Source organism: Oncorhynchus mykiss, chromosome 9 (assembly GCF_057628025.1).
Source record: "Oncorhynchus mykiss isolate SJ-2025 chromosome 9, ASM5762802v1, whole genome shotgun sequence".
Classification (NCBI taxonomy): domain Eukaryota; kingdom Metazoa; phylum Chordata; class Actinopteri; order Salmoniformes; family Salmonidae; genus Oncorhynchus; species Oncorhynchus mykiss.
The window spans coordinates 38,825,864-38,851,623 of record NC_143030.1 but is presented as its reverse complement, the minus strand read 5'-3'; the positions used below and the strand labels follow the sequence as shown (position 1 = coordinate 38,851,623).

Genomic DNA, 25,760 nt, shown 5'->3' with positions numbered 1-25,760 from the left:
ACACTGCTTCTTGAAACAATGCATGCTTAACCCGGAAGCCAGTCGCATCAATGTGTCAGAGGAAACACTGTACACCTGGCGACCGTGTCAGTGTCAGTGTGCATGCGCCCGGCCTGCGACTGCAGTCGAGACAGCGTGATGGGACAAGGACACCCCGGCCGGCCAAACAGGTATCAAACCAGCATCTGTAGCAACGCAGCTTGCACTGCAATTCATTGTCTTAGACCGCTGCGCCACTTGGAAGGCCCCATCCACAAAGTTTTTAATGCTGATCAATTGCCTTGCACAAAGTTTCAAAATTCTAAAATACTACTTAAACAGCAAAGACTCTTAAAGAATTTAAATTTAATGTTAATTTTTTGATCACAGAAACAATGAGAAAATATGGAAAAATAAATAAATAATGAAATGTTAATTATAAAAAGCAGCCAGTGTAATCATCTGCCAGAGAGTAGCCACAATCGGCCCGGGCCACAAGTACCTCATGTGGGCCAGATAACTCACACCGGAATCGGCCCGAGCTCAATCCCCGCATCCTACCCATAAGTAATACTGCCGAAGGCGGGCCAGACTCGGGCCACAGACTCAGCCGAGTGCCCCGAGTCTCAGTTGGAATCGGCCCAGATCCACTGTGCTAGCTGGGTAGCTACAGTGGCGGAATAAATTCAACCACACACATAGGCCTAACTATTGATTCAGGACTACGGACAGTTACTGCGAGCCAGAGCAAAGAAAAAAGGCACACCGTCTCTGCTATTTCAGTATCATGCTGAAAGAGAGCGCCAATTAAAAACAGCAGTCACACACAGCATCAAATAATGTTAAAGAAAAAGAAGCCCATTCACTCGAAAATAATAAGCCAGTAGACCCCAATAAAAAGACAACCATTTAGCAAACACAAAATGAACAAGCTAGCTATTACGTCACATTGCAAAGATATTGTATCATGTTCAGCACACAAAATAACCAGTAGTCTAAAGTTAAAATGCAACAATGTTTCACACACATTATATCAAAGATATTAATAGCGGGCATTTGCAGGGTCATATAGTTTGTCCTTTGATTTTATATAGGCGAGAAGTACTTTCTTGATTGAGATCAAAGCCAAGGCTGACAGTTCAGGGTGGTGAATGTCATTTCAACAGAGGGAATGGTGAAGACCAGACAGGTCAACCTGGTCTCAGAGCATTTCGTATTATTCTGTACGTACATCCAAGATACTTCCTTTAGTATGATACACTACATGACCAATTCATCCCAAAGGTGTTCGATGGGATTAAGGTCAGGGCTCTGTGCAGGGCAGTCAAGTTCTTCCACACCAATCTCAACAAACTATTTCTGTATGGACCTTGCTTTGTGCACAGTAGCCTACCACTTCAAGGATGAGCCGTTGTTGCTCCTAGACGTTTCCACTTCACAATAACAGTACGTACAGTGGACCGGGGGCAGCTCTAGCTGGGCAGAAATTTGACGAACTGACTTGTTGGAAAGGTGGAATCCTATGACGGTGCCACGCTAAAAGTCACAGAGCTCTTCAGTACAGGCCATTCTACTGCCAATGTTTGTATATGGAGATTGTATTGCTGTGTGCTCGATTTTATACACCTGGCAGCAACGGGTGGGGATAAAATAGCCGAATCCACTAATTTGAAGGGGTGTCAACAAACTTTTGGCCATTTAGTGTATGTTAGTTTCATATGGTGTGGATGTCCATTACCCATTACGTATATTATGAATTACAATTCATATTATCTGGTACGAATTTGCAAAACATATGATATGTTAGGAATTCTAGCTAGGTCGCTAGGTGGCTAACATTAGCTAACTTGCTAACGTTACCTAGGCTAGGGGTTATGGTTAAGGTTAGGGTTAAGTTTAGGAGTTAGATTAAAGGGTTAAGTTTAGAGTTAGGGAAAGGGTTAGCTAAGAGAGTTAGGGTTAGCTAAAAGTGTTGAAGTTAGGATAGTGGAAGGGTTAGCTAACATGCTAAGTAGTGCAAAGTAGCTAAAAAGTAGTAAGCAGTTGAAAAGTTGGTCAAATTGTCCGTGATGAGATTCGCACTCGCAACCTTTTGCTTGCTAGAATTTCGCAACATACACCCACCCATCCACCCTGACGAACCACTCTACTTTAGTTTTTCCTTAGAGTAACCAACTCTCTTGCCGTGTGTAACCATACCAAATATACTGTATCATACTAATTTCAGTGTCCTGAATTTACTTTTACTATTTTATGTCTAGTCCATGAAATCAGGTTGGTCAGGAAAGCAGATACATACTCTCATTCAGCCTCTTCTACCATAGAAAGTGGAGGAGGTCGGCTGGGCTCCTACGCTCGAAGTGAGACATGGAGTTAAGTTTTCATCTGCAACACCAGCAATCTCCGACAATGTGGTCACTCTGGTCTTTCTGAAGTGCTGCTTGATGAGGCCGAAGCACCAGTCGGAGGCAAACTTGGTGTGGCTTGTGATCAGGAAGTGAAGGTCCAGACTGGTGGAGCTTGTGCATGGTCCGCCAGGCACAATACCAGAGCACAAACTTGTTCTTGTTTTGGCCACTGCAGTTATCACAATTCAGGGCCACATGTGTTTCCCCAACTCCGTAGTTGGTGAAGAAATGGTGCATTTAGTTGATGACTGCACTGCTGCCTTTGCTGGATGACACACCTTCATCAATCAAGTAGTTGACTTGTTGTGGTATTCCTGCACAGCAGACACCAAACAAGCCACACTAGTGAGGATTTAAAAAGGAGATGGGACCTGGCTGCATAGGGTCAGAGAGACAGTGCACCTAGAAAAAACAAAATAACATTAAGATAAATTGCAATTAATTGTCTCACCCCTGTCAGTCTGTCTTTGTACCGAGTGGTACAAAGACAGACTATATACAGTGGGGCAAAAAAGTATTTAGTCAGCCACCAATTGTGCAAGTTCTCCCACTTAAAAAGAAGAGAGAGGCCTGTAATTTTCCTCATAGGTACACTTCAACTATGACAGACAAAATGAGAAAAAAAATCCAGAAAATCGCATTGTAGGATTTTGAATGAATTCATTTGCAAATTATGGTGGAAAATAAGTATTGTCTGTCATAGTTTAAGTGTATCTATGATGAAAATTACAGGCCTCTCTCATCTTTTTAAGTGGGAGAACTTGCACAATTGGTGACTGACTAAATATTTTTTGCCCCACTGTATATATATACACACACAGAATTGAAGTCAGACATGTACATACACTTAGGTTGGAGTCATTAAAACTAATTTTTCAACCACTTCAATAATTTCTTGTTAACAAACTATTGTTTTGTCAAGTCGGTTAGGACATCTACTTTGTGCATGACACAAATAATTTTTCCAATAATTGTTTACAGACAGTATATTTCACTTATAATTCACTGTATCACAATTCCAGTGTGTCATAAGTTAACATACATGAAGTTGACTGTGCCTTTAAACAGCTTGGAAAATTCCAGAAAATGATGTCATGGCTTTCGAAACTTCTGATAGGCTAATTGACATAATTTGAGTCAATTGGAGGCTGGATTTCAAGGCCTACCTTCAAACTCAGTGCCTCTTTGCTTGACATCATGGGAAAATCAAAGGAAATCAGCCAAGACCTCCACAAGTCTGGTTCACCTTGGGAGCAATTTCCGAACGCCTGAAGGTACCGCGTTTATCTGTACAAACAATAGTATGCAAGTATAAACACCATGGGACCACACAGCCATCATAACGCTCAGGAAGAAGACACATTCTGTCTCCCAGAACAACAGCAAAGGACCTTGTGAAGATGCTGGAGGAAACCAGTACAAAAGTATCCATGAATTCTATATCGACATGACCTGAAAGGCCGCTCAGCAAGGAAGAAGCCACTGCTCCAAAACCGCCATAAAAAAGCCAGACTATGGTTTGCAACTGCACATGGGTTACAAAGATCGTACTTTTTGGAGAAATGTCCTCTGGTCTGATGAAACAAAAATAGAACTGTTTGGCCATAATGACCATCGTTATGTTTGGAGGAAAAAAGGGGGAGGCTTGCAAGCTGAAGACACCATCCCAACCGTGAAGCACGTGGGTGGCAGCATCATGTTGTGGGGGTGCTTTGCTGGAGGAGGGACTGGTGCACTTCACAAAATAGATGGCGTCATAAGGGAGGAGAATTACGTGGATATATTGAAGCAACATCTCAAGACATCAGTCAAGAAGTTAAAGCATGGTCGCAAATGAGTCCTCCGAATGAACAATGACCCCAAGCATACTTCCAAAGTTCTGGCAAAATTTGTGGGCAGAACTGAAAAAGCGTGTGCGAGCAAGGAGGCCTACAAACCTGACTCAGTTACACCAGCTCTGTCAGGGGGAATGGGCCCAAATTCACTCAATTTATTGAGGGAAGCTTGTGGAAGGCTACCCAAAACGTTTGACCCAAGTTAAACAATTTGAAGTTAGTACTACCAAATACTAATTGAGTGTATGTAAACTTCTGACCCACTGGGAATGTGATGAAAGAAATACAAGCTGAAATAAATAATTCTGTCTACTATTATTCTGACATTTCACTTTCTTAAAATAAAGTGGTGATCCTAACTGACCTAAGACAGGGAATTCTTACTAGGATTAAATGTCAGGAATTGTGAAAATTTGAGTTTAAATGTATTTGGCTAAGATGTATGGAAACTTCCGACTTCACCTGTATATATATGTACATATTCTCATTCACCCCTTTAGATTTGTGTGTATTAGGTTGTTGTTTGGGAATTTCTCGATGACTTGTTAGATATTTCTGCACTGTCGGAACTAGAAGCACAAGCGTTTCACAACACTCGCATTAACATCTGCTAACAACGTGTATGTGACCAATAACATTTGATTTGTGTGGTTGTGGTATGTAATTGTCATCAGTTATGTGGATCGGTAGTTGTGTGGATATGGTCAGTAGTTAAATGTGTGAACAGAAGTTGTGTGGTCAGAAGTTGCGTGGTTGTGGTATGTAATTGTGTGGTTGTTGTCACTAGATGTGCGGTTGAGGTCAGTAGTTGTGTGGATATGGTCAGTAGTTAAATGTGTGATCAGAAGTTGTGTGGTTGTGGTATGTAATTGTGTGGTTGTTGTCACTAGATATGGTAACTAGTTGTGTGGTTGCTGTCAGAAGTTGTAAAGTTGTGGTATGTAATAGTGTTAGTGGTCAAAACGGCAGTTGCTTGCGAAACACGTGGTAATGCAGTTACAAAAACAGCTCTACCGTAAGTTCCATATGGAATATTTTCAGCTATGAATAGCATAGAAGTAGACGAATATGCCATAAGCTCTAACTTTTTTTCTAAGTGGTTGCGGTAGTGGTCAAAACGGACGTTGTTTGCAAAAATGTTACAGAAAATGCTGTTGATGCGGTTACTTAAACTGCTGTAAATATTGATCAGAATATATTTTTTTGTCAGAACTTCAAAGTTGAATAGCAGAGAAGTAGACGAAGCTGGTAAGCCTTTAATTTCAGCTCGAAAATGACAGTTGGAAGTGATGATGTCACAATTGAGAGCCTTAGAATCTTGACAAATCCAATGTTAATGGACGGAGTGAAAAAAGATGACAAAAAAGTGAACGTAAAAAGTATAGCAGATATCAAAAAGTAGTATACAAACAACTCGATCCAGACCATTCCGCAATTCTGAAATTGGAATGGCGTTTCTAGCATAAACGCTGTAGGAGTAGGCGGCGGAATAAGAAGAAGCAGTGTGTTGAATATCTAAGCTGGGGCTGCTAGCCCCACCAATAATACTATTTTACATGATTATTTAATGACTACCTCATCTCTGTACTCCACATATACAGCGCATTTATCTTTAAGGTCCCTCAGTCGAGCAGTGAATTTCAAACACAGATTCAGCCTCGCAAACAAGGGCACCTTGAATATCCCTTTGAGCCTCATGAAGTTATAAATTACACTGTATCAATACACCCAGTCACTACAAAGATACCGGTGTCCCTCCTAACTCAGTTGCCGGAGAGGAAGGAAACCGCTCAGGGATTTCACCATGAGGCAAAATGGTGAATTTAAAAAAGTTAGAGTTTAATGGTTGTGATAGGAGAAAATGGAGGATGATGAACAACATTGTAGTTACTCCCCAATACTAATCTAACTGACAGAGTGAAAAGAAGGAAGCATGTACAGAATACAAATATTCCAAAACATACATCCTGTTTGTAATAAGGTACTAAAGTAAAACTGCAAAAAATAAATAGTACCTGCAAAACAACAGTCTCAACGTCAACAGTGAAGATGCGACTCCAGGATGCTGAACTTCTAGGCAGAGTTGCAAAGAAAAAGCCATATCTCAGACTGGCCAATAAAAAGAAAAGATTAAGATGGGCAAAATAACACAGACACTGGACAGAGGAACTCTGCCTAGACGGCCAGCATCCCGGAGTCGCCTTTTCACTGTTGACGTTGAGACTGGTGTTTTGCTGGTATTATTTCATTAAGCTGCCAGCTGAGGACTTGTGAGGCGTCTGTTCTCAAACTAGACACTCATGTACTTGTCCTCTTGCTCAGTTGTGCACCGGGGCCTCCCACTCCTCTTTATATTCTGGTTAGAGCCAGTTTGCGCTGTTCTGTGAAGGGAGTAGTACAGAACGTTGTATGAGATCTTTAGTTTCTTGGCAATTTCTCACATGGAATACCTTCATTTCTCAGAACAACAATAGACTGACAAGTTTCAGAAGAAAGGGCTTTGTTTCTGGCCATTTTGATCCTGTAATCAAACCCATAAACTCGGATTAGCTAACACAACATGCCATTGGACCACAAAAGTGATGGTTGCTGATAATAGGCATCTCTGGAACATTTTCCTAGTTGTTCAAATAATCTGCCGTTTCCAGCTACAATGGTCATTTACAAAATGAACAATGTCTACACTGTATTTCTGATCAATTTGATGTTATTTTAATGGACAAAATAAATAATTTTCTTTCAAAAACAAGGACATTTCTATGTGACCTAAACATTTGAACGGTAGTGTATATATTTTTTTAAGAATAATGTGCAATATCTTACAATACAGGGCTGCTGTCCAAACACTTAAAAGACACACCCTATCCCCTCAGCCCTCAAATTAAGTGGACACTTCTGACAACGTATCATGGCGAGGGAGGAAGGAATGATTTTAAAAATGGATCACCCTTGGCCAGAAATTCGTCACTAGTTCAATTCAATTCAAGGGGCTTTATTGGCATGGGAAACATATAACATTGCCAAAGCAAGTGAAGTAGATAATAAACAAAAGTGAAATAAACAGTCAAAATGAACAGCAAACACTACACTCACAGAAGTTCCAAAAGAATAAAGACATTTCAAGTGTCATATTATGTGTTGTAACAATGTGCTAATGGTTAAAGTACAAAAGGGAAAATAAATAAACATAAATATGGGTTGCATTTACAATGGAGTTTGTTCTTCACCGGCTGCCCTTTTCTTATGGCCACAGGTCACAAATCTTACTGCTTTGATGGAACACTGTGGTATTTAACCCAGTAGATATGGGGGTTTATCAAAATTGGGTTTGTTTTCGAATTCTTTGTGGATCTGTGTAATCTGAGGGAAATATGTGTCTCTAATAGGGTGTCATGTCTTTACTATCATTAAACTGAAGACTTCGTTTTTATCAAAGATTCTCTGTAATTAGTTACTCGATTAAACTGAATAATCATTTAACTGTAATTAACTAGGAAGTTGGGGCACCAAGGAAAGTATTCAGATAACAAAGTTATAATTTCCCAATATAACCTTTCAGATATTTTCATATCTGATCAATAGTCTTCTGATTAATTATTTATTAATTTTACCTCACGTTAGTCTCATTCCAAACGTCGTAAATTGTTGGTTATCTGCACGAATCCAGTCTTCACTATGAGTCATCCATACATAAATGGTCTTAAATCATTAATTTATTACTAACTAAGTAATTCACAGAAATGCATAAACAAACAGTAAATATGGTCACATAAAATGATAGAATGTGCCCTAGTGGGCTGAACCGGCATGGCAGCTTGTTAGACAAAGGGGCAATGGGGGGTCAGCTAAGAAGTCCCTACAGAGTTAATTATAACAATTAAAATGCTAATCCCTTACACATGAACTCTCACTCATTCGGGAACAATTGCAATCAATATATATATTTACGCTCAGTATGTCGTCTTGATCGCCGGTGAAAAGTATTTCTATTGTAGAATTGTCCATCTCTCCCTCTCTCTCTCGGTCTTGGTTAGAGGGGATAGTTCAAAGTGACATTCGTTATAGAATAAATGTTTCGGCGGTTGTCGTTCTTCGTGTTCAATGATGCAGAATCCCTAGCTGCAGACTAGTAATTAGTATCAAAGACTTGTTCTCATTCTGTCGGTATCGATAGTCTAAGAGTTTAACCACGTGGTATGGTTAAAAAGATTCAGCAATGGTCTACACCTTTAGCCCTCTCGTAATTGAGTAAAGCTTGGTCTATAACCTAAGTCCCCTTCCTAATGTAGAAAAACATGGTCTGGTGATAATTTCTCAAAGTTGGGTTTTATTCAGAATGGCAGAAGAGGGCTGTCCCAGGATGTCTGACCCTAACTGGGCTCAGGGGCGGTCCTCTGATTTAGTTCAAATCAAAAGGGAATTGTATTTTTCTTCATTAAACAGTCCACACTCATATTACACCATTATACAAACAGTATCATCCTTACTCATTCATCTTATACAACAATTAGATGTAAACCTCATATCTAAGGCTATTACATAAACCGCGTTATGGTAATGTGACCATACCATCTCCCATGAGCTTCCCAAGTTGTGACAAACGCACCAGTTCGTAGCTGGATTCTTCACCGATCTTTTACACTTACTCTGGAACATGAAATTTGTTCGTACCTCACGTTCTGTGAGGTGGAAGGATTTCCTTTGTCCTCTGTGAAAGTTTACCCTCTATAACTGTTTGTCCATGAGGCAAGGTTTTCCTTAGGAATTTATGACCTCACTCTGCCCACAGGAGTCTGGTTGTAGAAGCAGAGAGCGGGGGATGGTGCTCGCTGTACTCAAAGAGGGCAACGTCATGACAAGGGTTGCAAAGGGTCGGAAACTTTCCATGGGAAGTTAAGCCTGGGAATCTTGGGAATTTTGATTAAATTCATCAAAAAAGTTAGCTTATAACAGTGAAGCTTTTTTTGTGGGATACACATAAGTTAATTCTAGATCTTGTGGCATATTTTGATTAAACTATCCCCAATTCAATGGAATTGCAACTCAATGCAATGGAATTGTACAGCTGATTCTCAGGATCTTGCACACCAATGAGAAGCTATTGAGCCCACACTACTACACTGTCTGAGCCAAAGACAACATGCTTTCTGGTAAGTTTTGATTACAATACTGGGTGGGGTGAATATATTTTACAGTGCCTTGCGAAAGTATTCGGCCCCCTTGAACTTTGCGACCTTTTGCCACATTTCAGGCTTCAAACATAAAGATATAAAACTGTATTTTTTTGTGAAGAATCAACAACAAGTGGGACACAATCATGAAGTGGAACGACATTTATTGGATATTTCAAACTTTTTTAACAAATCAAAAACTGAAAAATTGGGCGTGCAAAATTATTCAGCCCCCTTAAGTTAATACTTTGTAGCGCCACCTTTTGCTGCGATTACAGCTGTAAGTCGCTTGGGGTATGTCTCTATCAGTTTTGCACATCGAGAGACTGACATTTTTTCCCCATTCCTCCTTGCAAAACAGCTCGAGCTCAGTGAGGTTGGATGGAGAGCATTTGTGAACAGCAGTTTTCAGTTCTTTCCACAGATTCTCGATTGGATTCAGGTCTGGACTTTGACTTGGCCATTCTAACACCTGGATATGTTTATTTTTGAACCATTCCATTGTAGATTTTGCTTTATGTTTTGGATCATTGTCTTGTTGGAAGACAAATCTCCGTCCCAGTCTCAGGTCTTTTGCAGACTCCATCAGGTTTTCTTCCAGAATGGTCCTGTATTTGGCTCCATCCATCTTCCCATCAATTTGAACCATCTTCCCTGTCCCTGCTGAAGAAAAGCAGGCCCAAACCATGATGCTGCCACCACCATGTTTGACAGTGGGGATGGTGTGTTCAGCTGTGTTGCTTTTACGCCAAACATAACGTTTTGCATTGTTGCCAAAAAGTTCAATTTTGGTTTCATCTGACCAGAGCACCTTCTTCCACATGTTTGGTGTGTCTCCCAGGTGGCTTGTGGCAAACTTTAAACAACACTTTTTATGGATATCTTTAAGAAATGGCTTTCTTCTTGCCACTCTTCCATAAAGGCCAGATTTGTGCAATATACGACTGATTGTTGTCCTATGGACAGAGTCTCCCACCTCAGCTGTAGATCTCTGCAGTTCATCCAGAGTGATCATGGGCCTCTTGGCTGCATCTCTGATCAGTCTTCTCCTTGTATGAGCTGAACGTTTAGAGGGACGGCCAGGTCTTGGTAGATTTGCAGTGGTCTGATACTCCTTCCATTTCAATATTATCGCTTGCACAGTGCTCCTTGGGATGTTTAAAGCTTGGGAAATCTTTTTGTATCCAAATCCGGCTTTAAACTTCTTCACAACAGTATCTCGGACCTGCCTGGTGTGTTCCTTGTTCTTCATGATGCTCTCTGCGCTTTTAACGGACCTCTGAGACTATCACAGTGCAGGTGCATTTATACGGAGACTTGATTACACACAGGTGGATTGTATTTATCATCATTAGTCATTTAGGTCAACATTGGATCATTCAGAGATCCTCACGGAACTTCTGGAGAGAGTTTGCTGCACTGAAAGTAAAGGGGCTGAATAATTTTGCACGCCCAATTTTTCAGTTTTTGATTTGTTAAAAAAGTTTGAAATATCCAATAAATGTTGTTCCACTTCATGATTGTGTCCCACTTGTTGTTGATTCTTCACAAAAAAATACAGTTTTATATCTTTATGTTTGAAGCCTGAAATGTGGCAAAAGGTCGCAAAGTTCAAGGGGGCCGAATACTTTCGCAAGGCACTGTATATGACATATATGATGTTTGTTAACTAGTAAATAGTAGCCTACATCAAAGTGTGTTTAAATCATTTCTAACTTGTTAACAATTTCCGCTAGTTACTTTTTTATACCATGTGGGTTTTAGCTTGCTTGAGCCTGCTAACTGAGTGTTAATTCACCTGTTTCCATACATGTTTCATTTTCAAACAATTATCTCACAAAGGAGTTGTTTAATCTAACTGCTTAACTATTTATCTGTACATGGATTTGTATTTGCTTGTTTTTTTACTCATTTTTTCCTAATCTTGTAGGGAAAATGCCACGGGCACTATCTGATGTGTGGAGACATTTCACTGCAGCTAATGTAGAAGGGAAAAGCTGTGTACATTTGCAAATACTGTGCCAAATCATATGTGAAGACTGCAACAAAGATGCAGAATCATCTGGCCAAGTGCATAAAGTTCCCTCAGCGCTCACAACAAGCAACCTCTGACAAAAGTCCCTCTACATGAGGTGAAAATGATGAATCAGACACCTTATCGATAGCAACAGCTCATGGTCCTCCTGGAATCAGAAGTTCAAGTGAAGGTCAAGCAAATCATAGAGAAAGCAGACTGTATTGCAATTATCTCTGATGGGTGGTCGAATGTTTGTGGGCAAGGAATAATTAACTACATAATCTCCACCCCTCAACCAGTATTCTACAAGATCACAGACACAAGGGACAACAGACACCCCTTGCTGATGAGACATCTACATTGCTGATGAGCTGAAGGCAATCATCAATGACCTTGGACCACTGAAGGTATTTACACTGGTGACAGACAATGCTGCGAACATGAAGACTGCTTGGTCTAAAGTGGAGGAGTCCTACCCTCACATCACACCCATTGGCTATGCTGCTCATGCATTGAATCTGCTCCTCATGGACATCACGGCACTGAAAACAATGGATACACTCTACAAGAGAGCCAAGGAAATGGTTAGGTATGTGAAGGGTCATCAAGTTATAGCAGCAATCTACCTCACCAAGCAAAGTGAGAAGAATAAGAGCACCACACTGAAGCTGCCCAGCAACACCCATTGGGGTGGTGTTGTCATCATGTCTGACAGTCTCCTGGAGGGGAAGGAGTCTCTCCAAGAAATGGCCATATCACAGTCTGCCGATATGGACAACACCATCAAGAGGATCCTCCTGGATTATGTATTTTGGGTGAGCAGCCTGAAACCCCTGAAACCTATGGCAGTAACCATTGCACGGATTGTGGGAGATAATGCCATCTTGTCTGATGTTCAGACTCTGCTTGCAGATGTAAGATAAGAAATCCGTGCTGCCCTGCCCATTTCACTGTTGCTCCAAGTAGAGGAAACTGCAGTTCTGAAATACATCAAAAGCGTGAAGACTTCTGCCTGAAGCCCATACTCGCCACAGCATACATGTTGGAGTATGCTGTGTATGCTGCCAAGTATGCTGGCAAGAGCATTCTGTCTGGTGCAGAGATCAACAAGGCCTATGGTGTCATTACTACCGTGTCTCTCCACCTTGGCCTGGATGAGGACAAGGGTTTTGGCAGTCTGGCAAAGTGCACTTCCAAGCAAGGGCTTTGGGATGGAGATGCAATATGGCAGTTGTGCCAAAATATCTCATCAGCCACCTGGTGGAAGGGACTTTGTGGATCTGAGGCTCTTTCCCCTGTTGCCTCCATCATCCTCCAAATCCCACCAACATCAGCTGCCTCAGTGTGCAACTGGTCCTTGTTTGGGACCAATACAAGGGTTGAAAAATTGGTGGCCATCTGGGCAAATTTGAGAAATCCTCAACAAGGTTGGAAAGTGACAGTGAAGATTAGGTGGACATTGAGGAGGTCCAGGGAGAAGACATGGAAGCCTGAGAGGAAGACGACCAAAGCTTTAGTTTCTAGACTCATTTTACAGATGTATGTTGAAAACATTTTTGGGAGATGCGATGAATCATTCAATATTCCCTTTTTTTTTGTTCAATGAAATCCTCCCATGTGAAGAGTAAAGTCATGTAATTAAAGTTAAATTCGGAACTAAATAGTTTATTTTATTTCTATTATAAAGATTTAATCATTTGCAATTGTGTCTACTTATAAGGTAAAATGTTTCTGTTTCTGTCTCCATATGATATGGTAAATATATCCAATGCAAAAAACATCTACATTTCAATGGCATTAATATGAATTTACTTACACTTTTATGTTACATTGATGTTACATTGTTTTTAAGTTTTCGTGGACTTTTCTTAGCGGATGTACAATCGTCGCGATTTGAATTATGGGGATTTCCAGGCCCCTTAGTGAACATAATTGCATACCACCCTGCATACCACTGCTGGCTTGCTTCTGAAGCTAAGCAGGGTTGGTCCTGGTCAGTTCCTGGATGGGAGACCAGATGCTGCTGGAAGTGGTGTTGGAGGGCCAGTAGGAGGCCCTCTTTCCTCTGGTCTAAAAAATATCCCAATGCCCCAGGGCAGTGATTGGGGACACTGCCCTGTGTAGGGTGCCGTCTTTCAGATGGGATGTTAAACGGGTGTCCTGACTCTCTGAGGTCATTAAAGATCCCATGGCACTTATCCTAAGAGTAGGGGTGTTAACCCTGTTGTCCTGGCTAAATTCCCAACCTGGCCCTCAAACCATCTAATAATCCCCAGTTTACAATTGGCTCATTCATCCCCCTCCTCTCCCCTGTAACTATTCCCCAGGTCGTTGCTGCAAATGAGAACGTGTTCTCAGTCAACTTAAAATAAAATTGTGCTCTCCCAAACCCGACTAAAACCGGGGGCTTACGTACCAAACTTCCCTTACTTGGCTAATCATTGGACCGCCCGCCAAGATGGCGACGGTGATTCCCCATAATGGGAGGGTAGGTGAGTTTGAACCGCAACCCTTCTCTAGGGAGGACCACTGAGGTATAAAGGAAGGGGTGGACATCACCACTGTGATGTTCAGTGTGTCCAATAACACTTGTTTCCTCTGATAAATGTATGTTTTCCTGTTGTGAAAAAGGACAGAAAGTCAAATATGTGCCTCCTGGCTTTCCCATCCATATGCATTTTGTGCGTTCTTCCTTCTGGTCTTGGCTGTATGCTAGTCACATGACTAGGCTAGGGCGGCTAACCTTTCAACCGCGAAGAGTGTTGTAGCGAGCTGTCAACATTTCATTCATAAACTGCACCGTTAACAGGTTTACATTGTGATATGTAAGTACACAAATGCGTCTTTGGATAGTTTTTTGTCATAGCAAACGGTATACTCACTACTGGCGAAACGTCATTATCTACAGTAGCTAACTGTTAGTTAGCTAGGTTGTTAGCCTTTTGCTAACTTTAGCCAGCTAATTGCTAGCTAGTGTGAATAGTTCTAACTAGTTAGCTATCTATGACTGGCTGGTTCTAATCAAATGATGTCCCTACCTAGTGCCAATATGTCCCTCAATCAGATACAAGGTGAGACAGATGACTACCGTAAACATACATTAGCTACATCACAGCCATCACTGGCTTATGGAGAGTTCTAAACACAGCCGACTGCAGCCGTTGTTAGCTATTGTAAGTTAGTTAGCTAGCTAGTCTGTTTATTCTTTCAAACGCGGTTCTTTTAAGTAACGCCATGCATAGGATTTAAGTGAGCAGTTAGCGTTCAGTAGGTAACGTTAATCAGTGACTTCAATGTCATCTGACAAGTCTTTCATGCTGGAAGTTTTTAGAGTTCGTCATTCAGTAAGCCACTAAACCATGACTTCCATTAACGTCTGAACTTCTTACATGTATGTATGTTGTTGTCAGTACCCTTAACCCCTCTACTGCTTCAAACGATCAGTTTCTGCCTCTCAGGCTTTCTCCTGTCATAATGGAGCAGATGAGGGGTGGGAATCACACCCAGTTGGGCGTGGCATGAGACAGACACACACCCTGGGTGTCTCTGTTACCATCCTGCACCCACCCCCACCAAAATGGCCTCCAGCTACCCACCCCCATTCGAGGGCACAGGGGAGGTGAAGGAGGGCTTCCTGTGCCCGCTGTGCCTGAAGGACCTGCAGTCGTTCTACCAGCTCCAGGAACACTACGAGGAGGAGCACTCTGGGGACGATCGACATGTCAGGGGACAACTCAAGAGTGAGCTCTACCAGACTAAATATGCACATCATGGAGGAGCAAAGGAAATTCTAAATCAAAAGGGTCTCTGATAATACTTTTAGAAGGCATGCATCCTTGCTTGAAGTAATCACAACTCTCTCCTTTTGGCTGCAGGTCTGGTCCAGAAGGCTAAGAAAGCCAAAGACAAGCTGCTGAAGAGGGATGGTGAAGACAAGCCAGAGACGGGCAGTTATGAGTCCTTCTACTACGGCGGAGTGGACCCTTACATGTGGGAGCCTCAGGAGTTGGGTGAGACTGGGAGAAGTATGCAGGGGGGGGTTACTGGGAGTAGAGGAAAGAGATGGTGTGGTAGAGGGCTTCCCAAATCAAATTTTATTTCTCACATACATGGTTAGCAAATGTTAATGCAAGTGTAGTGAAATGCTTGTGCTTCTAGTTCCGACAGTGCAGTAATATCTAACAAGTACTCTTAACAATTACCTAACCACTACCTAATACACACATATCTAAAGGGATGAATGAGAATATGTACATGTAAGTATATGGATGAGTGATGACTGAGCGGCATAGGCAAGTTGCAATAGATGGTATAATATACAGTATATACATGTGATGAGTAATGTAAGACATGTAAACATTATTAAAATGGCATTGTTTAGAGTGCATTGTATAAAGTGACTAAATCTACACTACATAAGAGATGTATTGGTCTGGTCATTGAATGCTAGTGAGTCATCTTGACTGAATTGAAAATGTGGTGCTACATTGTAATGGAACACCCTTCCATCCAGTCTGATGGTGTCCCTCCTATACCCCATAGGAGCCACAAGAAATCATATGGACTTTTTTAAGAAGCACAGAGCTGCCCGGATTGACCACTATGTCATCGAGGTCAACAAGCTCATTATCAGGCTGGAGAAAGTGAGGACTCTTGCACAAACTACAGCAGACAATCACAAGTTGTTTGTCAATGTGGCTTTGACACATACAGTAGCAGTTACACTGCCCTTATTTTATTTTATTTATTTTATTTCACCTTTATTTAACCAGGTAGGCTAGTTGAGAACAAGTTCTCATTTGCAACTGCGACCTGGCCAAGATACTGTCAGAACATGACTCACCATGTATCCTGTGTTCTGTTTCAGCTGACATCTTTTGACAGGATGAACATAGATGCAGGCAAAATTAGAGGTGAGTTAAGTGGGGTTCATATTGCAGTGTGTTTTGGTATTCACCATCACATTATATCAGATCCGCATTTCTTCTTATTGAGTACAGTGTGGATTTGAATGTCATTTTCATTGTGTGAATCCAGAAAAGCCTCTTCTCTTCCTCTCTAGCGATTGAAAAGTCTGTTGTGGCGTGGGTGAGCGACTCTGATGTTCCGTTCTGTCCCGACTGCGGGAACAAGTTCAACCTTCGCAACAGGCGACACCACTGCCGCCTCTGTGGCTCCATCATGTGTAGGAAGTGCATGGAGTTTGTGCCCCTGCCTTTGGCTTGTGAGTAGAATTACACACTCACACTCACACACACATAAACACACCACATTATGGACATATATAACGTGTGCATGTGTTTACATGCATACTACAGTGTTACATATTATTGCAACATATCTCAGTGTTGCTCAGTGAATCCTCACCCTGTTTGTTCTCTTCTCTCCAGACAAGCTGACCAGTGGGACTCGGGAGGCCCGTAGTGTTACGGGCAGCCAGTCCCAGTCCCCTCCAACAGGGGGCGGGGGCAATGTCAGCGGGATGGGCTCCAGGAGGGGCAGCATCAGCAGCCTGAGCAGTGTCACCTCAATGCTGGAAGAGAAGGATGACGAGAGGATCCGCTGCTGCCTCCACTGCATGGACACCCTGATGAAGAGACAGCAGAAACTGGAGGAGAAAGACCACGTGCCTGACATTGTCAAGCTCTATGAGGTAACACAGAGCTCTGTGTGCTTCCTCTTGTTCACCATGTAGTGTACTTCCTGTCATTCACCATCCATCTCCTGTCTTCCTCCCAGAGGCTGAGACTGTGCATGGACAAGGTGGATGAGAGGGCTCCAGAGTATATCAGAATGGCTGAGTCTCTCAAGTAAGATATAGCCTGTGTCTTAAATGACACCTCATTCCCGATATTGCGTACTACATTTGACCAGAGCTATATGTGGCTCTGGTTCGGTTGTTTTATCCTCATTGTCAAACTTCCATTTTCACAGTGCTGGAGAGACCACCTATAACCTGGACACGGCTGGTGGACTGAGAATGGAAGTCCAGAAATACTACGAACTGATCGACGCACTGAGGTACATACCGTTTACAGAACATGTGTTAACTAACTTCAAGTCACTTTGGATAAAAGTGTCTGCTAAACGACCATATTATAACATTCTCTATATATATTCATGTCAGTAAGAAGATCTTAACACTGGGAATGAAGGAGGAGCCACAACCCCATCAAAAGACTCTCCAGCTGCAGAGGATGGTCAGATACACAGCCACACTGTTTGTCCAGGTGAGACACAGAGGGTACACTACTGTACACACAGAGCAGCTATGGATGAGCTGAATAGCATACTAAACGTGTCATTGATAACTGAGACTGCCACCAGTAAAGTTACATACTATATTCAAGCAACCCCCCCCCCCCATCTCTATACTTCTCCCTCCCTCCTGCAGGAGAAGTTGCTGGGTCTGATGTCTCTACCCACTAAGGACAAGTATGAGGACCTAAAGGAGAAGAGGAAGCAGGAGCAGGAGAAGAGGCTCACGCAGGAGAGACTGGTGAGTAGGCTGCTTATTGTTTAATCTAATGACCCAACAATGATATTCCAATAAGGATCTAATATATCTATGATAACAGACAAGCAAAAAGCAACACAATTAGTGTTTTATAATGAAGCTGTCTCTAAAAGCTTACCTACCTATTTTACTGCCAGATTGCCCAGGTGGCCCAGAAAAGGAGGCAGGACTCTGAGAAGAACCGCCCAGCTGCCAGCACCAATGGGGAGGCTCCCCAGGCCCCCAGGGCCCCCCGCATGACCAAAGCTGGGGGATGGCTGCCCTCTTCTGATACCCTCCACACGTGCGGGGAGCTGGAGGACCCCCTGCTGCAGCAGATAGACAACATCCAGTCATTCTTGCGGCAGGCCAAGGCCGCCCAGAGGCATGACGAAGTGGCCATGCTGGAGGAGAACCTCAGGCAGCTGCAGGTGTGGAAACCTACATTATATTAGACATGTACCACAACTAGTATTGATCAAGGCATTCATTGTTGTATATACTGTGATTTACAATGCACCACATCAAGTAGGGCTCTGTGTAGGAATAGGGTGTTATTTGTTGAACTATGTGTTTCCCAGGATGAGTACGACCAGCAACAGACCAGCTTGGCCATCGCTCTGTCCCAGAGGCTGGCGCAGGAGGAGAGTCTACAGCAGGACGAGCTGCAACGCCTGGAGGACAGAGAGAGGGGGGAGAGGGAGCACAGGGCCCAGAGCCAAGCCCCAGGATCCCAGGCCACATACACCTGGCAGGGCTCACTGAACCTAACCGATATAGGGAGCCTCCATGGGGAGGAAGAGGGGGAGGAAGAGGTGACACCTAAAGCAGAGAGCAGCCCCCTGTCCATGAGGGCCTTCCCTGCCCTGACCGACCAGGATGAGGAGTCACCCCCCCGGCTGAGGAGGCTGGGGGGAGATGTGACACCTCCTGGTGGCGAGGGACAGAACAGCTCCTCCCTCAACCCCTTTGAGGAGGAAGACTCCACCCCTGTGGAGGATCCTTCCAATCCGTTCTTCGAGGAGATCCAAAAGGAGCACAAGGAGGTGGCTAACGGGAAGAAGGAGTACAACCCGTTTGAGCAGGAAGAGGGTGGGGAGGAAGAGCAGGGGCAGGCCGAGGGCGCCACTGGCAACCCTTTCGAAGTGAAGGAGGAAAACAATGAAGGTAACCCTTTTAAAGAGGCTTCTGGGTGTACCCCGCCGGGAGCCTCGACCAATCCCTTCGAGGGGGAGGATGAGGAGGCGATGCCGGATGTTGACGTGATTGAGGAGGAGTTGCTGCTGCAGCAGATCGATAATATACGGGCGTACATATTTGATGCCAAGCTCAACGGGAGGCTAGACGAGGTAGAACTGCTGTCGGAGAACCTGAGAGAGCTGCAGCGCACGCTACAGGAACAGAAGAGCAAGACACACTGACAGACACCTCCTCCCTGTCTCTTTCTCTCATACCCCCATACCATTACCTGACGCTTACAACAGGGCTGCCCACCCAGGGCTAGAAGGCTACTCCTGAGACGACGGTAGTTCCCTTTAAATGACCAATGATCTCGTTGATACTAGGTTGTGTTAGGTGACGGAATCACCCAGCGCCACCCTTGGTGAGTAGCCCTCCAGAGCCAGGGTCCAGAGGGTGCATCTCAGTCTATACTCCAATAGCCTATACTCCTTTCCTTCATCTGCACTGATGTGAATAAACTGCTAATAATAATAGCATTATTTCTTTGCCGATCCTGATTGCCCTACCAAGTGCAGGTCAAGGAGAGGAAGCATCTACAGACTTGAGGCTTTCTCAGGTTTTGACAGCCAAGCCACTAGAAGGATGCCGACCACGAGATGCATTTAGGTTGTGTTTTGATTTTCTCACTCTCGTACTTACTAATAACACTCTCACTCTATAAAGGTGTCTTTTAGGAGCCCAGGTTGGTTTTTATTATATTTGTATGGTAAGAAGCACAAGGGCAGAGTATCATCACTTACAGACAGATGTCTGTATTCGGCCACTGGAGAGAGGATTCAAGGGGTCATAAGGGAGGTTATTTGAGGCCAGACATCGATCTGTAGTCCTGCTACACAATAGATATCTCATGTAGAATCAGGGTTGCATTCAAGATCACATGGTTTTGAAAACATTCACTCAAGGGTTGGGCGATATGAGACCTACGATATGCTACTCCAAATACTGCGATAGCTGATATAATTGATTTGCACGTTAATGACCAGATAATTCCAGACTATGCCATTTTTGTCCTTATATTGTATTTAATCACATCGGCCCAACCTTGGTTTACTCTGAATAGTTTAAAATGGCAGCTGTGAGTGCCATGAAAACGTGTTGTCTGCACACAAATGCAGCCCTGAATACTAAGCATGTCTAACCTGTAACCGCTACATTTGTCTGTCAGATCTTCACATACATGTTTGTAGGGGAGTGGAAACTCATTGCCGTTCACACATAATCTTTTATCTCGGTCTTCTGTCATCCCTGGGGGTCGTGACCACTAGAAGAAAATGTTGAACAAAACATGAGCGAAACCAACAAACTGTTTTTGAAATCCTACTTTGCCTCCTTCAGTTTCTGTAAGCTGGTTTGTGTCTGTTGCAGGATAGATGCATTAGCTTTCAGTGTGTGTACATCACTAGGAGGCACTTCAGCAGTGGTCCAAAGTAGGCTTTCAAAGCTGATATTGTCCTAGTCTCTCATGCTGTTTCTCCTACTGTTCTCTTAGTGCACTGAGGGTCAGAATCTGTTCTGCTCTGAACAAATCTAAAGCTCTTTACAGGGTAAAAAAAAACATCCCATTTACTTTCTCTTATGCCAAGCCTGGTTCAGAATATTGGCCTTTGTCATCCTTATTCAATAGCTGTCTAGTCTTGTAACTTCAGTCTGTATTTAGTGTATTTATGCAACTGATTCAGCAAAGTCTTTCTTGGCATCACTTACCATTAACTCAGAACACCAACAGTTGAGCTGTTTAGGTCTGAGGCACACAGAGTGCTCTGCTTGGCACCTATATCAGCCTGCTCTGTATCCATAAGGTTGTGGCAACTTTAGGATAAAAGACTATCTTGATTAATCTCTTAAAGATAATTTACCTATGACAATAGATTAACACTAAACCTATTCCACGCTACCAAGTATAATTTATACTGTTGGCAAACTCCTGTGTCACCTGTTGAATAAGTACTTTGATGTATCCAAGTACTGGTTCGCTTTCCTTGCAAAGTATACAATAGTACTTGTCATTTTGAACTAAAGCAGTATTGTGTTCGCTGTAATCGATCATGCACCACTAACTCTCAGCTGTGTTGCATCTAAACCAAACATTTTCATACATGAATAATGTATTTGTGGCAAATGTGAATGACTTGTCGAGTAGCTTTGATAATGTTGCCAGTTTGCCTTTTGTTATCGTAGAAGGTTCCGTCACACAACACTAATTAAAGACATGACCTATGTGAACAATAGGATGTGGCCTTTTCATTCACCCACTCCATCGACACGATGTGATAGTGTGTTGCAAAGATTATATACTTTCAACCTCACGAATCTAAGGAGCAGATTCTAGTTCACCGATCTCCAAATCATCATTGTTTACAACAGCTGACAATGAAACTAAATCCTGTCTGGTTTTTAATGTACAGAAACATCCACAATATTTCCAGTGAAACATGATATACTACTAAATAACAGTTCAGTCCATGATTCCTTCCAGTCTTAGTCCTGTGCAGCTAGCACCTGAGCGTGGTCTTTCCCTGTCATCTCTTTGGGTGGTGCTGGTCGCAGGGGACCTCCTTTCAGACAGTACTTCTCAGGCCCAAACTTGGCTGGGTTAGCAGCCTCCATCCTGGCTAGAGCCTCCGCTTGCAGGGCCTCGCTGTGAAGGGAGGGATAGGAAAAATAACGACAAGGGGAAGACAAATGAACCAAATCATACATACTGTACACATAGGTTTGCTCCTAGAACTCGGATAGTCGAACTGAAAGTCTGCTCGCATACTCCCTAAAGACCTTCACTTGAACAACCGTAGCAAAAACATAGCCGTAACACTTCTTCAAAATACTCAAATTTAAAGAAGTTCAAAATCAAGTCGATTTTTTTGCAGAGGGTCTTAAGTCACACAATTATACATCTAAGAAGTTTGGTGCAGTATTTCTCAGGTGAAAGAAATAGCATGAAAGCTAAGTCTCTCCTTGAATGGCAAACACTTCATGTTCACACTCCTACTGTTGCCCAATCACAGATGAAGGGAGTGTTGACTTCGGCTACTGAACTTTGACCTGACTCAAGAAAAAAAATGTGCGGGCAAACAGCCAACATTTTATAATATGCGCTAATTGTTTCAAATGGGAAGCTTTAGACAAGAGCGTAGCATCTAACCCTGTGGTCACCAACCTTTTAGGAGTCAAAATATATGCCGAGATCTACCGCTCTAATTTTGTATTAACATGACTTAAAAAGGTAAGCCTATGCAACATTAACCAATTAAACAGTACTTTAGCAATGAGGTTTGTGCAGTAAGCTGGCCCAATACATTATCACCACATACTGGCTTTGCTTGAATTTACCTGCCAATGTATTGTTGTTTGGGACATTTAAAAAAAAATGTATTTCAAAAGTTGAGGTAGGCTATATGATCACACCGGTAATAGATCCCTTGTTACAAGTCAGAATGTTGAATAAACTTTATTGGAACTTACTCTCCCGAGTGTCTAGTGAGTTTGTCCTTGCACCAAAATTTGAGACAAAATAGCCACAGTAAAGTATTAGGCTATTAAACCGATTTGCGTGGCTCTCACGGATTGTTTGTTCATCTGAGGCACACAACGTATGTGCCCAAGAGCAAGGCACTTAACCCTAATTTGCTCCAGGGGCACAGTACTACTATGGCTGACGATGTAAAACAACACATTTCACTGCACCTGGTGGATGTGACAAAATATACATGTTTTTTTTAATACATGCATGATGCATGCATACTAACTGAGCTTTTTTTGTTGTTGTATGGGGCGCTTCAGCAGGACATTTTGGAAAATTCAGAATATAAACTGGCTATGTAGAATAAGGAATCACATCTCCCCTATTTGTGGAATTTCTATCTACAATGTTCTCAAACATGTTCGTACTGAACGTGCCCATGGTTTTGCACAGGTGATAGAAATCTTAACAGCAGTACTAGCAGTACTAGCATTTAAAAAAGTTGTTTTAGTAATATTCCCTGTGGATATTTTGTCCGAAAATTTCCAGCTGCATAAGGACCAACTACCCAGATAACCAGTTGAGTAAATTGAAATGTAATTTCTACAAAGTGCATAAAGATGGCGGCCCCCATGTACATACCGCAAACGCCGGCAATTAAAACAAATTAAAAAGTATATTGTGTTGATTTATCGGCACATTGAACCATGTCGCGTGCCGTAGTTTAAAAAATATGGATAGCGCTCAAATGAAGACGTATCTGAATTCCTCCATCTTTATGCCCCTTTGCCATTGTACTGTTTCAGACTGATAATTATAAACTATCAAAATAAAGTTGCACACCATGTATAATCTCCCAGCAATTTAATGTGTATTTACCAACGTTTCAGCATCACTGTGCCTTCCTCAGGGTAATGTCATTTATACTTGAACCAGGTTATGTAGACACACTGTGCAATTAGTGTAACCAATGACAGTAGTGAGGGGTGTGTCATAATGATTAAGTTTAATTCATTTGAATTAGTGAAACTTAAATAGTATATGGCTTATTAAATATGCTATTACAGAGATAGGGGTGCAGGCCAGGTAGCAGGCTGTTAGCCAGGTGAAACGTGGCGGTGTTCGCTTCAGCAATCTCACTGGAATAAAGACCACTTCCATTCCTGTCATTATTGAATGAGATTGTGATATTTCACATCTCATGGAATCCAAGATGGCGGCGCAGTAGGACCTGTATATCTGTCTTTGTCTTATCCCCTGTAAATAGCTGGCCTTTTTTTGTATACTTCTTAATCTCACTTTCTATCTATGAACTAAATATACTTTCCTGAAACCCGCCTCACCCAATGTGGTACGGATCTGCTATTTTTATTCCTTATAACTGAAAACAAGACTCCATAAATTGTATCAACATATCGATTGCGCAACCAGGGCTGGTAAAACCTTGGATCATTGCTATTCTAACTTCCAGAAGCTAAAACAAGAAGCTCCCGAGTTCAACGCTGGTCCGAACAATCTGATTCCAAGCTCCAAGACTGCTTCCATCAAGTGGACTGGGATATGTTTTGTATTGCGTCAAACAACAACATTGACGAATACGCTGATTCGGTGAGCGAGTTCATTAGAACATGCGTTGAAGATGTCGTTCCCATAGCAACGATTAAAACATTCCCAAACCAGAAACTGTGGATTGATGGCAGCATTCGCATGAAACTGAAAGCGCTTAATCAGGGCAAGGTGACTGGAAACATGACAGAATACAAACAGTGTAGCTATTCCCTCCGCAAGGCAATCAAACAAGCTAAGCGTCAGTATAGAGACAAAGTAGAATCGCAATTCAACGGCTCAGACACGAGGTATGTGGCAGGGTCTACAGTCAATCACGGATTACAAAAAGAAAACCAGCCCAGTCACAGACCAGGATGTCTTGCTCCCAGGCAGACTAAATACCTTTTTTGCCCGCTTTGAGGACAATACAGTGCCACTGACAGGCCCGCAACCAAAACATGCGGACTCTCCTTCACTGCAGCCGAGGTGAGTAAAACATTTAAACGTGTTAACCCTCGCAAGGCTGCAGGCCCAGACGGCATCCCCAGCCGCGCCCTCAGAGCATGCGCAGACCAGCTGGCTGGTGTGTTTACGGACATATTCAATCAATCCTTTTCCCAGTCTGCTGTTCCCACATGCTTCAAGAGGGCCACCATTGTTCCCAAGATAGCTAAGGTAACTGAGCTAAACGACTACCCCCGTAGCACTCACTTCCGTCATCATGAAGTGCTTTGAGAGACTAGTCGAGGACCATATCACCTCCACCCTACCTGACACCCTAGACCCACTCCAATTTGCTACAGTGGTAGGCTTGATTACCAACAACGACGAGACGGCCTACAGGGAGGAGGTGAGGGCCCTCGGAGTGTGGTGTCAGGAAAATAACCTCACACTCAACGTCAACAAAACTAAGGAGATGATTGTGGACTTCAGGAAACAGCAGAGGGAACACCCCCCTATCCACATTGATGGGACAGTAGTGGAGAGCGTAGTAAGTTAAGTTCCTCGGCGTACACATCACAGACAAACTGAATTGGTCCACCCACACAGACAGCGTTGTGAAGAAGGCGCAGCAGCGCCTCTTCAACCTCAGGAGGCTGAAGAAATTCGGCTTGTCACCAAAAGCACTCACAAACTTCTACAGATGCACAATCGAGAGCATCCTGTCGGGCTGTATCACTGCCTGGTACGGCAACTGCTCCTCCCACAACCGTAAGGCTCTCCAGAGGGTAGTGAGGTCTGCACAACACATCACCGGGGCAAACTACCTGCCCTCCAGGACATCTACACCACCCAATGTCACAGGAAGGCCATAAAGTTCATCAAGGGCAACAACCACCCGAGCCACTGTCTGTTCACCCCGCTATCATCCAGAAGGCGAGGTCAGTACAGGTGCATCAAAGCTGGGACCGAGAGACTGAAAAACAACTTCTATCTCAAGGCCATCAGACTGTTAAACAGCCACCACTAACATTGAGTGGCTGCTGCCAACACACTGACTCAACTCCAGCCACTTTAATAATGGGAATTGATGTAAAATATATCACTAGCCACTTTAAACAATGCTACTTAATATGTTTACATACCCTACATTATTCATCTCA

At 42.9% G+C, this 25,760-nt stretch overlaps 2 protein-coding genes and 1 long non-coding RNA gene across 5 annotated transcripts in view; 2 read left to right on the top strand and 1 right to left on the bottom strand.

The window, feature by feature from the left end:
• Positions 1-25,760, top strand: part of LOC110531972 (transmembrane and coiled-coil domains protein 1) — a 466,184-nt gene that overhangs the window by 197,710 nt on the left and 242,714 nt on the right. The window lies entirely within an intron of this gene.
• On the top strand, positions 13,911-22,609 carry LOC110531969 (rabenosyn-5). Of its 2 annotated transcripts, none has more exons than XM_021615517.3 (13): positions 13,911-14,235; positions 14,869-15,150; positions 15,286-15,420; positions 15,953-16,053; positions 16,278-16,323; positions 16,473-16,634; positions 16,801-17,063; positions 17,150-17,220; positions 17,345-17,431; positions 17,538-17,640; positions 17,805-17,909; positions 18,065-18,337; positions 18,488-22,609. In XM_021615517.3, the coding sequence occupies exons 2-13, from the start codon at positions 14,988-14,990 to the stop codon at positions 19,325-19,327; spliced, it is 2,349 nt and encodes a 782-aa protein (XP_021471192.3). In that variant the 5' UTR covers positions 13,911-14,235; positions 14,869-14,987; the 3' UTR covers positions 19,328-22,609. The 2 variants fall into 2 exon arrangements, with proteins under 2 accessions (XP_021471192.3, XP_036843762.2); XM_036987867.2 differs by having other exon boundaries at positions 14,092-14,235; positions 14,855-15,150.
• The window catches only part of LOC118966032 (uncharacterized), a 26,349-nt gene continuing 22,118 nt past the window's right edge, over positions 21,530-25,760 (bottom strand). The window contains exon 3 of one of the 2 annotated variants that reach the window (XR_005053231.2): positions 21,530-21,786. This is a non-coding gene — a long non-coding RNA (uncharacterized LOC118966032). The remainder of the gene's footprint in view (positions 21,787-25,760) is intronic. The other variant, XR_016483224.1, reaches the window with a different exon arrangement.